This window comes from Oncorhynchus mykiss, chromosome 2, assembly GCF_013265735.2.
Source record: "Oncorhynchus mykiss isolate Arlee chromosome 2, USDA_OmykA_1.1, whole genome shotgun sequence".
NCBI classification, from domain to species: Eukaryota; Metazoa; Chordata; class Actinopteri; order Salmoniformes; family Salmonidae; genus Oncorhynchus; species Oncorhynchus mykiss.
The window spans coordinates 17481815-17496247 of NC_048566.1; the positions used below are offsets into that span (position 1 = coordinate 17481815).

The 14433-nt window shown below is 42.5% G+C and overlaps 2 protein-coding genes across 11 annotated transcripts in view; one reads left to right on the plus strand and one right to left on the minus strand.

Annotated features, from left to right (window-relative positions):
* LOC110520799 (histone-lysine N-methyltransferase ASH1L) overlaps window positions 1-2470 on the minus strand; it is a 28558-nt gene extending 26088 nt beyond the window's left edge. For 3 of the 7 annotated variants that reach the window (XR_005035394.1, XR_005035395.1, XR_005035396.1), the window contains exon 1: window positions 1145-1664. The gene's annotated coding sequence lies outside the window, so the exon portion shown is untranslated. Of the gene's footprint in view, window positions 1-1144; window positions 1674-2260 lie in introns of those variants that run through there. The other 4 variants (XM_036939723.1, XR_005035397.1, XM_036939726.1 and 1 more) reach the window with 4 other exon arrangements.
* Window positions 2471-3010: 540 nt separating this feature from the next.
* Window positions 3011-14154, plus strand: dap3 (death associated protein 3). 4 transcript variants are annotated; one of them, XM_036939761.1, is made up of 13 exons: window positions 3011-3296; window positions 3444-3485; window positions 7504-7617; window positions 7706-7807; window positions 7871-7979; window positions 9651-9743; window positions 9841-9971; window positions 11078-11158; window positions 11731-11895; window positions 12108-12167; window positions 12260-12349; window positions 12585-12702; window positions 13693-14154. In XM_036939761.1, exons 2-13 carry the CDS (start codon window positions 3447-3449, stop codon window positions 13776-13778), a joined length of 1188 nt encoding a protein of 395 aa, XP_036795656.1. In that variant the 5' UTR covers window positions 3011-3296; window positions 3444-3446; the 3' UTR covers window positions 13779-14154. The 4 variants fall into 4 exon arrangements, with proteins under 4 accessions (XP_036795656.1, XP_036795650.1, XP_036795659.1 ...); XM_036939755.1 differs by having other exon boundaries at window positions 3011-3175; XM_036939764.1 differs by having other exon boundaries at window positions 3021-3123.
* Window positions 14155-14433: the final 279 nt, after the last annotated feature.

Genomic DNA, 14433 nt, shown 5'->3' on the forward strand with positions numbered 1-14433 from the left:
AGAAGGCCCTCACACTGTTAAAGCTCCCAATTCACAGCTTTATTGACAACGTTTCCATCTGAAACGGATCTTCGTCAGGTCAAACAAACAAACAGTGTTCACATCCCAAAATATGCACATTTCACCTCACATGACCATTACGCACATGACACATGATCGGTGCAAAAACAATTTGTGCATCTCTAATAATTTGATATCAATGAGATGGGAACATGTAGTAGTTACAGAAAATAATATATATTTACAAAATGACCAAGTAGGAGACCTGGAAGGCAAGATAAATCAAAGTGATATATTCATGTAAGAAATGTCTGATATCAAACTATTTGTTCAAACCTTTTGGAGACACACACAAACGATGAATCCAATACAATTACATTCTCAATAATAGATTATCAGTTCCCCCCAGGAGTCTTAACATGTTCGTTACCAATGTATCTCAGAGAGCTAATGTTGTGACACACGCACACTCTCTGCCCTTCTCTTCACAGTTATTACTGGCTGTATCAGACTCTTGGTCGGTGGGTCGTACATTGTGTACCCTGGTCGCTACACTGGCTGGCTGGTCTAGAGCGGAGGGATGTCCAGTACCGGACTCACTTGTGTGCTCTACCCGCGTTCACGGTGTCACTGTCATGTCAACATTACGCACTAGTTTATTTTGCGAATGGCGATGCATCGTGTGAACTATTGGTAGCTTGTAGTCATTACGCACAGTGCACACATAACGTAGGTGATGACATGACACGTGCCATTGTTGTTGTTGTCATTCATATAGCCTATTTCATAGAACATCTGCCAATAAAACATATAATTGCACAACGGCTTGAACCATTAAACTATTATGTCTGTCAGTTATCACAATTCTCTATGGTGATAGAGTATTTTTTGTGTGACGAGTCTTTCCTCGCCCTCATCTGTCCTCTGCCTACCGTATAATACTTGTGTCAGCAACATTGGCTTAATAAATATTATCACAGTCAGTGCTGGGAAAATTCAACCCTGGTCCCACACCCCCATAATAAATGATATGATAGATGACATATTGTTGCAACGCTGTGATACAGCACGCTAGCATATACTTACTAACTAACATAACATGATGGTTTGATATGTTACAAAATTAGACATTCGTGCTACTTACCCAGCGTGCGCGTCCCAGAACTGCGTTTAGTCTACATTAGAGAAGATAAGAGAGCTTGGTGATACTGTCCTATCCTCTCGACAACCGTCAACAATCATGCACTGTATTCAGATATTGGTTTGGTTACATAACTAAAGTCGCTAGGCCTACTCCTCCTAGGAAACCCTACGCATAGGCTGGCTGGATACAGAAGAGAACAACATTTGCGCGGCGGTTTTCATAGCGCTCGGTTGAAGACACTACAGCAGCATTCTCCGTAGTAACTTGTCTCGACAGCTAGGTGGAGAGCTAGTTACAGTACTGCAGGCGAAGGCAACTAGATTCAGCCGCGGAGTCGATGGTTATGGGCCGGGACATCATTATAATAATGCTGCAAATTCACCACAACTAATACCAATAATTGATTGTTATTTTCAAAATACAATCATTTCATACCTTGATTACATTGAGACATGATCACATACAAAAGACATGTCCCGTTTTTAATTTGTGGTATACTTGGGAACGTATTTCCTAAATTAAACAAATGTGTAGCTGAATTCCTTGTCATTTTTTTTTTTTTTTTTTTTTTACATAAACAAAATCCTATGTTTTATTTTGTAATAAAAAATGGGGGAGGTGGGTTATCACTCGCGGGCCAGTTTTGTTTAGTTTATTTTGTAACTGTTTCTCAGCCAGCCAGGAAAAGGGAAAGTTAGGCTACATTGTTTCCTTCAGACTGATCAGATCGTGCACTGTGCTCGAGAACGGTGAACGCCCCCCGTGAGGCTGCGTCATTCTGTGCCAAAACATTGTTGACAGCTAGGCTTTCTATTAGATTGCATCGTTGCGAGCTTCACTCGTAATAAATGATGAGCACATACGCCAGCAATCTCTTAGCAAAGGCAACTTTCATGAGAAAATGTATTCAGAAGCTATATGTGCAGTTGGCCGAAATAATAAAATACCTCAACAGTTCAATGTGCATCTAAATGATTTTTAAAAGTAGCTAAAAACTTATGTTCACAAAATAGCCTAAATAATTTAGAAATACATAATTATATAAAAAAAACTAACAAAATGGCGACGACATATCAAGCCTGGCTTTCTCTTGGCCCTTCTTTCCCAAGCAGTTACCTGTTTGCATATCTGAATTCGTTCTTTGCGCTACCCGGGCACGGTTGAAGTCAGAGCGGACTGAAGCCCATTCACAAAACGGGGGCTTCTGAGCGGAAAGCGCCTGTAGTAGAAGCACTGAGTAGAAGGTTACAGCAGTCTCAAACAAGCTGAAAGCAACACACGGCACACTCTTTCAGGAGCTCCAAGAGGCGGGAGAGAAGGGAGGGAGAGAAGGGTGATTGATGTGCGCTATGGGAGATCCAGTAGACTGTAAGCCTATACAGCCAAAGCTTACTGTTTTAAAAAAAATATTGTTTAGAAATTGTATTTCATTTGAAAAATGATCTCTATCGACCATTATTGTGGTTGAATGTCAAATATTAGGCCTAAGGCTATTATTATGTTTACAAAAGAAAACAATATATTTTTGGGTTTCATTCCCGCATACTCCACTTTGAATTTTTATGGGACCATCTTGCATAGAATCATCCTGAGAATGTTTATAGAGGTTTTCCCCCCTCCTGTCATAACCATTGCAAACATATAGGCCTAAATCCTAGGTCCATTGTCTTAAATCTATTTTAGGCCAACTATTCTCATCACCCACCATTCGGTTATCCAACTGTAGACTCTATTTATTTTGTATATATATAGATTTATTTTATTTTATCAGACTGGTTCTAAATAAGACCACCTAGCTCAAAAAAAAAACTGTGGATGACATCTGGATTTGCGCAAACGATGCGCATATTTGAGCTCTCTACGTAACATCCTTCGTCTACAAACCAAAATGGCGACTACCACGGATTTAGCACCGTGACAGTTCGACCGAAATTGTGCAACTCTTCAGTGTTCTCAAAATAGACCTGAACCGTCTAAAAGTACATGACCTTGCCTGTTTGGGTCTTAATTTTGAATTTAATTAATTAATTGGTTGGTAAATTATTGTTGTGTACCTACAGTTGTTGTAGTCTTGCTGCAGTGTAACGTTACTGTAAAACAAGGATGCATGGTGCAGTGTCTTGCTAGCAGATATCTAGCTAGCTAATGCAAGGTTAGCTAGCTATTGAGTTTAGATTACATTGCTAGTCCTAATAACATAGTCATTATTTTACAGTGAAGGTCGCCCCTGCAATAGTACAGATGGCACCAGTGTAACTGTGTAAACTGACCTGGGTTTATGTACTTATTCATGTTCCAGACCATGGCCCTTCACAGACTATCCTTGAGATTACGACAAACGGTGAGTCCATGGTGCAAGATCCCATGACATTCATAGCTTTATTTATTATATTTAACTAGGCAAGTCAGTTAAGAACAAATTCTTATTTAAAATGATGGCCTACCAAAAGGCAAAAAGGCCTCCTGCGGGAACGGGGGCTGGAATTAAACTATATATATGACAAAACACATCACGACGAGAGACAACACAACACTACACAAAGAGAGACCTAAGAAAACAACATAGCAAGGCAGCAACACATGACAAATCAACATGGTAGCAGCACAAAACATGGTACAAACATTTTTGGGCACAGACAGCACAAATTGGCAAGAAGGTAGAGAACAATACATCACACAAAGCAGCTACAACTGTCGGTAAGTGTCTGATTGATTAATAGAATGAAGAGAGCTTGAGGCTTGCACTAATACTATAGTCCCTAATACCTAATTGTTATGTGCTGACTCAACTCTCATTTCCATTACACATAAGTCATTGGACGAAGGCGTCTTCTGTATGGGGATGTTTAGTTAAGAGCCCCAACGCTCGGTCTGAACATTAACATGCATCGCTTCCTTATCTTTCATATCAGCGAGAAACAATACAAATAAAAAAAAATACAGTACCAGTCAAAAGTTTGGACACACCTACTCATTCCAGGGTTTTTCTTTATTTTTTATATTTTCTAAATTGTAGAATAAAAGTGACGACATCAAAACAATGAAAAGCTCAAAGCTCTGCACACTTGCCATTCTTTCAACCAGCTTCATGACATAGTCACCTGGAATGTATTTCAATCGAGAGGTGTACCTTGGTAAAAGTTTATTTGTGGAATTTCTTTCCTTAATGTGTTTAAGCCAATCAGTTGTGTTGTGACATGGCAGGGGTGGTATACTGAAGGTAACCCTATTTGGTAAAATACCAAGTCGAATTGCTGCAAAGAAACCACTACTAAAGGACACCAATAAGAAGAAGAGACTTGCTTGGGCCAAGAAACATGAGCAATGGACATTAGACTGGTGGAACTCTGTCCTTTTGGTCTGATGAGTCCAAATTTGAGATGTTTGGTTGCATCCGCCATGTCTTTGTGAGATGCAGAGTAGGTGAACGGGTGATCTCCGCATGTGTGGTTCCCACCGTGAAGCATGGAGGTATGATGGTGTGGGGGTGCTTTGCTGGTGACACTGTCGGTGATTTATTTAAAATTCAGGGCACACTTAACCAGCATGGCTACCACAGCATTCTGCAGCGATATGCCATCCCATCTGGTTTGAGCTTAGTGGGACTATCATTTGTTTTTTTAACAGGACAATGACCCAACACACCTTCAGGTTGTGTAAGGGCAATTTGACCAAGAAGGAGAGTGATAGAGTGCTGCATCAGATGACCTGGCCAAAACACAATCACCTGGCATCAACCCAATAAAGATGGTTTGGGATGAGTTGGACCACCGAGTGAAGGAAAATCAGCCAACAAGTGCTCATCATATGTGGGAACTCCTTCAAGACTGTTGGAAAAGTGTTCCAGGTGAAGCTGATTGAGAGAATGCCTAGAGTGTGCAAAGCTGTCATCAAGGCAAAGGGTGGCTACTTTGAAGAATCTCAAATATAAAATATATATTTGTTTAACACCTTTTTTAGTAACTGCATGATTCCATGTGTTATTTCATAGTTTTGATGTCTTCATTATCATTCTACAATGTAGAAAATTGTGAAAATAAAGAGCCTTGAATGAGTAATCGTGTCTAAACTTGTACTATATACATATACACTTGTACTGTGTGTGTGTGTATATATATGTGTGTGTATATATATATACATACATACATACATACATACAGTGGGGCAAAAAGTATTTAGTCAGCCACCAATTGTGCAAGTTCTCCTACTTAAAAAGATGAGAGGCCTGTAATTTTCATCATAGGTACACTTCAACTACTTCAATACTTATTTTCCACCATAATTTGCAAATCAATTCATTGTAGGATTTTTAATGTGATTTTCTGGATTTTTCTTTCTAATTTGTCTGTCATAGTTGAAGTGTACCTATGAAAATTACAGGCCTCATCTTTTTAAGTGGGAGAACTTGCACAATTGGTGGCAGACTAAATACTTTTTCCCCCCACTGTATATTGTTACGCACATTTTTATAGGGTTAGTATTCCCACATTTATAGCGCGTGTTTACAGAAGACCCGGACCGGACCGCCTGTGCTGTTTAGCATGCTCTGAGTCCCTGTGTGTAATGGAAGAAGGCTACCAGAAACGTGTTGTCACTGAAAAATACTGCATCTGTGATAAAGCCGGTGCAGCTGCCCACTGCACTGAGGCTAGGAAACACTATCACCACCGATAAATCCATGATAATTGAGAATTTCAATGAGCATTGTTCTAGTGTTGGCCGTGCTTTCCACCTGGCTACCCCTACCCGGGTCAACAGCCTTGCACCCCAACAGCAACTTGCCCAAGCCTCCCCCATTTCTCATTCACCCAAATTCAGATAGCTGATGTTCTGAAAGAGCTGCAAAATCTGGACCCCTACAAATCAGCCGGGCTAGACCATCTGGACCCTCTCTAAAATTACGTTGAAATTGTTGCAACCCCTATTATTAGCCTGTTCAACCTCTCTTTCGTATCGTCTGAGATCCCCAAAGATTGAAAAGCTACTGCGGTCATCCCCCTCTTCAAAGGGGGAGACACACTAGACCCAAACTGCTACAGACCTATATCTATCCTACCCTGCCTTTCTAAGGTCTTCGAAAGCCAAGTTAGATCACCGACCATTTTGAATCCGACTGTACCTTCTCTGCTATACAATCTGGTTTCCAAGCTGGTCATGGGTGCACCTCAGCTACGCTCAAGGTCCTAAACAATATCATAACCGCCATCCATAAGAGACAATACTGTGCAGCTGTATTCATCGACCTGGCCAAGGCTTTCGACTCTGTCAGTCAACACATTCTTATCCGCAGACTCAACAGCCTTGGTTTCTCAAATGACTGCCACGCCTGTTTCACCTACTTCTCAGATAGAGTTCAGTGTGTCAAATCGGAGGGCCTGTTGTCCGGACATCTGGCAGTCTATGGGGGTACCACAGAGTTCAATTCTCGGGCCGACTCTTTTCTCTGTATACATCAATGATGTCTCTCTTGCTGCTGGTGATTCTCTGATCTACCTCTACGCAGACGACACCATTTGGTATACTTCTGGCTCTTCTTTGGACACTGTGTTAACTAACCTCCAGACGAGCTTCAATGCCATACAACTCCTTCCGTGGCTTCCAACTGCTCTTAAATGCAAGTAAAACTAAATGCATGCTCTTCAACCGATCGCTGCCCGCACCTGCCCGCCCGTCCAGCATCACTACTTTGGACGGTTCTGACTCAGAATATGTGGACAACTACAAATACCTAGGTGTCTGGTTAGACTGTAAACTCTCTTTCCAGACTCACATTAAGCATCTCCAATCCAAAATTAAATCTAGAATCAGCTTCCTATTTTGCAACAAAGCATCCTTCACTTACGCTGCCAAACATACCCTCGTAAAACTGACTCCTGCCGATCCTTGACTTCGGCGATGTCATTTACAAATTAGCCTCCAACTCTACTCAGCAAATTGGATTCAGTCTATCACAGTGCCATCCGTTTTGTCACCAAAGCCCCATATACTACCCACCACTGTGACCTGTATGCTCTTGTTGGCTGGCCCTTGCTTCATATTCGTCGCCAAACCCACTGGCTCCAGGTCATCTATAAGTCTTTGCTACGTAAAGCACCACCTTATCTCAGCTCACTGGTCACCATAGCATAGCACGCGCTCCAGCAGGTATATCTCACTGGTCATCCCCAAAGCTAATGTCTTTCTGGAGATGTCTTTCTGGTACTAGTAAAAATGTGTTTTGTGCTTCACCACTGTACTGTAGTTCATTCTAACAGTCCTAAATTCTAGAACACTGCTGTGCTTAGGCGTACATGTTTTGGACTATGATAGATGCTCTACACCTGCCTCTTACCTGTGGAATGTGATGATGTCACGGACAGGTAGCGCAGGTGCGGCCGCTCCATGGCAGTGGGTGTGGCCAGCAGCAGGAGGCGATTGGCATGGAGACGAGACCGGAGACATTCTCCATCTTCAGAACACAGGAGAACGACCCAGTAGGTGGAATAATCAACCACACTTTATTCTGTAGCATGTGGTAATAAGTGTAGAGGGTACTGATGTTTCATCTCCCTCTGTCCCCAGGCCTGTCAGTCAGAACAGCACCTAGGGCAGTACTACACTGTGCCCCCCTCCCACTTCCACACTGTCTTCCCCCATGGCCTGCCTCCACGATACCAACAACAGGTAGTGTGTGTGTGTGTGTGTGTGTGTGTTACAGTATGACTGACTGTCTGTACCCGTGTCCAGGTGAAGACGTTTAACGAGGGCTGTGTGATGGTGAGGCAGCCTGCTCTGGAGCTGATATCTCACCTGAAGAGAGCTGACTACAGCAAGCCCACCCTGCGCTACCTACTCTGTATCCTACCCTACCTAATATACCTGATCACACCTCAGTGTACCTTTACACATTTAATATACAGTCGTGGCCAAAAATGTTGAGAAAGACACAGATATTAATTTCCACAAAGTTTGCTGCTTCAGTGTCTTTAGATATTTTTATCAGATGTTACTATGGAATACTGAAGTATAATTACAAGCATTTCATAAGTGTCAAATGCTTTTATTGACAATTACCAGAAGTTGATGCAAATAGTCAATATTTGCAATGTAGACCCTTCTTTTTCAAGACCTCTGCAATTCGCCCTGGAATGCTGTCAAATTAACTTCTGGGCCACATCCTGACTCATGGCAGCCCATTCTTGCATAATCAATTGTCAGAATTTGTGGGGTTTTGTTTGTCCACCTGCCTCTTGAGGATTGACCACAAATTCTCAATGGGATTAAGGTCTGGGGAGTTTCCTGGCAATGGACCCAAAATATCAATGTTTTGTTCCTCGAGCCACTTAGTTATCACTTTTGCCTTGTGCCAAGGTGCTCCATCATGCTGGAAGAGGCATTGTTCGTCACCAAACTGTTCCTGGATGGTTGGGAGAAGTTGCTCTCGGAGGATGTGTTGGTGCCATTCTTTATTCATAGCTGTATTCTTAGGCAAAATTGTGAGTGAGCCCACTCCCTTGGCTGAGAAGCAACCCCACATATGAATGGTGTCAGGATGCTTTACTGTTGGCATGACACAGGACTGATGGTAGCGCTCACCTTGTCTTCTCCGGACAAACTTTTTTTCCTGATGCCCCAAACAATCAGAAAGGGGATTCATCAGAGAAAAGGACTTTACCCCAGTCCTCAGCAGTCCAATCCCTGTACATTTTGCAGAATATCAGTCTGTCCATTGTTTTTCCTGAAGAGAAGTGGCTTCTTTGCTGCCCTTCTTGACACCAGGCCATCCTCCAAAAGTCTTCGCCTCACTGTACATGCAGATGCACTCACACCTGCCTGCTGCCATTCCTGAGCAAGCTCTGTACTGGTGGTGCCCCGATCCCGCAGCTGAATCAACTTTAGGAGACGGTCCTGGCACTTGCTGGACTGTCTCGGGTGCCCAGAAGCCTTCTTCACAACAATTGAACCGCCCTCCTTGAAGTTCTTGATGATCCGATAAATGGTTGATTTAGGTGCAATCTTACTGGCAGCCTGTGAAGCCCATTTTGTGCAAAGCAATGATGATGGCACGTGGTTTCTTGCAGGTAAGCATGGTTGACAGAAGAAGAACAATGATTCCAAACACCACCCTCATTTTGAAGCTTCCAGTCTGTTATTCGAACTCAATCAGCATGACAGAGTGATCTCCAGCCTTGTCCTCGTCAACACTCACACCTGTGTTAACTAGAGAATCACTGACATGATGTCAGCTGGTCCTTTTGTGGCAGGGCTGACATTTTTGTGATTCAGTTAATTTGCATGGCAAAGAGGGACATTGCAATTCATCTGATCACTCTTCATAACATTCTGGAGTATATACAAATTGCCGTCATACAAACTGAGGCAGAAAACTGTGGAAATTAATATTTGTGTCATTCTCAAAACCTTTGGCCACGACTATACACACGGTCATCCCCGTACCTCTCTGACCAGTGTTGTCTACCTGTATTGTGTTGAATTATGTTGGTGTTGACCTTGACTGGTTGTGTAGATGGGGTGAAGGGCAGTGGGAAGACCATGTCTCTCTGTCATACTGTCCACTACTGCTCCACACAGGGATGGCTAGTACTACACATACCAGATGGTGAGTAACACACACACACCCCGACATGGCATACACACAGACACACAAAATAATGATGATGATAATAATGATTGTGATAATAATCTCCTCTCTATAGCCCACCTGTGGGTGAAGAACTGTAAGGAGCTGTTGCCCTCCTCCTACCACGCCTCCCGCTTTGACCAGCCAATACAGGCCTCCAACTGGCTACGCAACTTCAGAACCACCAATGAACACTTCCTTTCTAAGGTAGCTCCTCCTCCTCAGATAGATAGTGAGCTCCAGGTACAGTGCCAGTCAAACATTAAAAAAATAAAATCATACTATTATGATTTGAGTTAATACATGTCAATCACCTTTGGCAGTAATTACAGCTGAGTCTTTCTGGGTAAGTCTCAGAGCTTTGCACACCTGGATTGTACAATATTTGCCTATTATTCTTTTAAAAAACATTGTCAAGCTCTGTGAAGTTGGTTGTTGATCATTGCTAGACAGCCATTTTCAAGTATTGCCATAGATTTTCAAGCTGATTGTAAGTCGACACTATAACTAGGCCACTCAGGAACATTCAATGTCATCTTGGTAAGCAATTCCAGTGTATATTTGGCTTTGTTTGTTTCCCAGTGTCTGTTTCTTTTTATCCTAAAAACTCCACAGAGGCCTTGCCGATGACAAGCATACCCATAACATGATGCAGCCCCCACCATTCTTGAAAATATGATACTCAGTGATGTGTTTGTTGTGTTGGATTTACCCCAAACATAACACGTTGTATTCAGGACAAAAAGTTAATTTCATACCACATTTTTTTCAGTATTACTTTAGTGCCTTATTGCAAACAGGATGGCTTCCTTCTTTTCACTCTATCAATTATGTTAGTATTGTGAAATAATTACAATGTTTATCCATCTCCGTTATCTCCTATCACAGCTTTTAAACTCAAACTTTTTTAAGATCACGATTTGCCTCATGGTGAAATCCCTGAGCGGTTCCTGCCTCTTCGGAAACTACGTTAGGATTGCCGCCTGTATCGCTGTGGCAAAGTGGGTTTAATTTTACACTTTGGCTGGTGCATCAATAATAGCTCCACCATACTCAAAGGGATATTCAATATCTGTTTTATTTGTATATTTACCCAACTACCAATAGGTGCCCTTTGTGAACCATAGGAAAAGCTCCCTGGCCTTTGGTTGAATCTGTGCTTGAAATTCATTGTTTGACTTAGGAACCTTACTGCTAATTGTGTGTGTGGGGTACAGAGATGTCATTTGAAATACTATTGCACACAGTTGTTAAGCATATTTTTACTCCTTGAGGCATCCTGTATTTGTGACTGTCTCCCCTTGTTGTTTTAGATCAAGTTGAGGCAGCGGTACGTGTGGACTAAGCGAGAGAGCACTGAGGAGGGACGGCCACTAGGGGAGCTGGTGGACATGGTGAGTCCAGTGTCAACGTGCCCTTTATTAAGGCGTCAGCATCCTTCAGTTTGGCCGAACGAGTGTGCTCGCATGCTCCCTTAAGACCTTCACTTGAAAAATGAGTGTGTTAATAGTGCTGTTTGTCCATTTTTAAGATGCCGTAGTCAGAATTAATCTAAAATAACTTAATCTGTTATGACGTTTTTGCCAAGGAGATCTTAGTCATGCAATTTTATATCTAACTAACATGTATTGTGCAGTATTTTTCTATGAAAAAATGTGCATGAAAACAAGTAATCTCTTGTTGAATGACAACAAAGACTTTATTGCAGAATCCCTACTGTTTACCAATCACCAACGAAGGGGAGTAGACTTCAGCTACCGACTTCGGCTTGCCTCCAGAAAAAAATGAACACAAACATCACAATGTCGTCATAATATATGCACAAACTGTTCCGACCTGTTTTGGCTGGGAATCATGTGGACGCCTTGCGTCTGGGCTCCAGTTCTGAAACATAATTGGTTCAGTGCACTTCTCTTAAGAATCTCATACCACGTATCATTGTTAAGCTGTGTTTTTTTCACCCCAGGGAGTGTCTCGTGTGAAGAGCAGCAGTGATGTGGTGGGGGCAGTTCTAAAGGAGCTGAGGCTACAGGCTGGGGGGACAGAGGGGGGCTTCAGGCTGGCTGTGGCTGTTGATGGAGTCAACGGTCTCTGGGGAAGGACCACGCTCAAGAAGGAGGACAAGAGCCCTGTACTAATACACCTATACATTCATTCACCTCACTGTGGATCTATAAAAAATGTTTTCTATTGCTTCCATTTTTGTCTTTGTAATTTCTGTGTAAAGATTGCTTACTTAACTGACCTGTCTCTTTCTCTCCCCTCATTTCATCCTCTTTTCCTGACACTTTTCCCTTCTCTCTACTTTTTCTGTGTCTCTCTCTCCTCTCCCCTGTCTGTCAGGTGGCTCCAGAGGAGTTGACGTTGGTTCATAACTTGAGGAAGATGATCAACAATGACTGGGTGAGAACTGCATGGTGGTTACTGTGTCTAAAATACATTAGAAAATGACATGATTGTGATTTACACCACCACCCCTATCTCTCTCTCCTCAGTGTGGAGGGGCGGTCATCGCCACTCTGTCTCAGACAGGATCTCTCTACGCTCCAAGCTCTGCCTACCTGCCCCAGGAGCTGCTGGGAGAGGTCAGTGGTCATGATTACATCCTGGTTAATGTTGTATGTCCAGTCCAAAAACTACCTCTAACCCTTGGTGTTTATTGATCTGGGCTAACAAGGGAATGATCTAGATGTTTTTGGACAAGACCTTTCTGACGTGTTTACGTGCATCATGTTTCATGTTATTGTATGATCAGTCAAATAGAAACAGAAGTTCACCTATTAAAAACATCTATCCTCATCCTCTGTGTTCCTCCTACAGGAGGGCTTTGACAGCATGGACCCGTTTGTCCCAGTACCAGTCTCCCTCTACAGTGAGAAGGAGTTTGAGAGCTGTTACCTCTACTACCTGGACCGCCACTGGCTACAACACCCACACAGTAAGAGATATTCACTTTCACCACTGGCTACAACACCCTCACAGTAAGAGATATTCACTTTCACCACTGGCTACAACACCCTCACAGTAAGAGATATTCACTTTCACCACTGGCTACAACACCCTCACAGTAAGAGATATTCACTTTCACCACTGGCTACAACACCCTCACAGTAAGAGATATTCACTTTCACCACTGGCTACAACACCCTCACAGTAAGAGATATTCACTTTCACCACTGGCTACAACACCCTCACAGTAAGAGATATTCACTTTCACCACTGGCTACAACACCCTCACAGTAAGAGATATTCACTTTCACCACTGGCTACAACACCCTCACAGTAAGAGATATTCACTTTCACCACTGGCTACAACACCCACACAGTAAGAGATATTCACTTTCACCACTGGCTACAACACCCACACAGTAAGAGATATTCACTTTCACCACTGGCTACAACACCCTCACAGTAAGAGATATTCACTTTCACCACTGGCTACAACACCCACACAGTAAGAGATATTCACTTTCACCACTGGCTACAACACCCTCACAGTAAGAGATATTCACTTTCACCACTGGCTACAACACCCACACAGTAAGAGATATTCACTTTTACCACTGGCTACAACACCCTCACAGTAAGAGATATTCACTTTCACCACTGGCTACAACACCCTCACAGTAAGAGATATTCACTTTCACCACTGGCTACAACACCCTCACAGTAAGAGATATTCATTTTCACCACTGGCTACAACACCCTCACAGTAAGAGATATTCACTTTCACCACTGGCTACAACACCCACACAGTAAGAGATATTCACTTTCACCACTGGCTACAACACCCTCACAGTAAGAGATATTCACTTTCACCACTGGCTACAACACCCTCACAGTAAGAGATATTCACTTTCACCACTGTTTGTGATGTTTTAGATTATGACATGTTGAACTGATTGAGAGATTTCTCTCTCTCCATAAGGTCAGACAGAGGAAGGGAAGAAAGAACTGATCTTCCTCAGCAACAGAAACCCTTCTGTACTGGAGAGACTGTGTGCCTTCCTGTAACATCACACATGGGCCCACACCCTCCCACTCACACACACCCATAATCATGGACAAACCATATAGATAGAGGACTCATCTTTATATCTGTGCCTTTACAGCATCTGTGACAGCATGGGCAGTGCCATTGAGGCTACAACCCATAGGAATCCCCACTCAGTTGACTACTATAAGATGGTGGAAGCCTTCGATGGTGCTGCCCACACAACATCAAGGCCACTAGCGGCCTCTATCATTCTCTATGGGACAACCGCCAATACAGACTCATACATAACTACAATGTTATATTCCATGTATATGTGTGTGTCCCCCCATAAATTATTCTGTTGTGATGCATGATAGTGTGTCTTTTTCATAATAAAAATGTACATGAAAAACAGTCAGATCTCATGTTCTCTTTTATGAGCCAATAAAGCTATTCTCTTCATGGTGAAAAGTTAGTAGTGATGTTTGTCTTTTGAATATAGAGAGTATCTGACACAATGCACTTAATTACAACAAACGACTTCTTTTAAAGTCAATACATTTTTATTTGACCAAATCAAAGGGTTAAAAAGCCTTAAGGCTTTTGAATACATTTTAGTGGTAGATGTAGACAGGTATGGTCAAGTGAAGATGTTACTCTGCCTCATTACTAGTGTCCTCACGAGAGCACCAG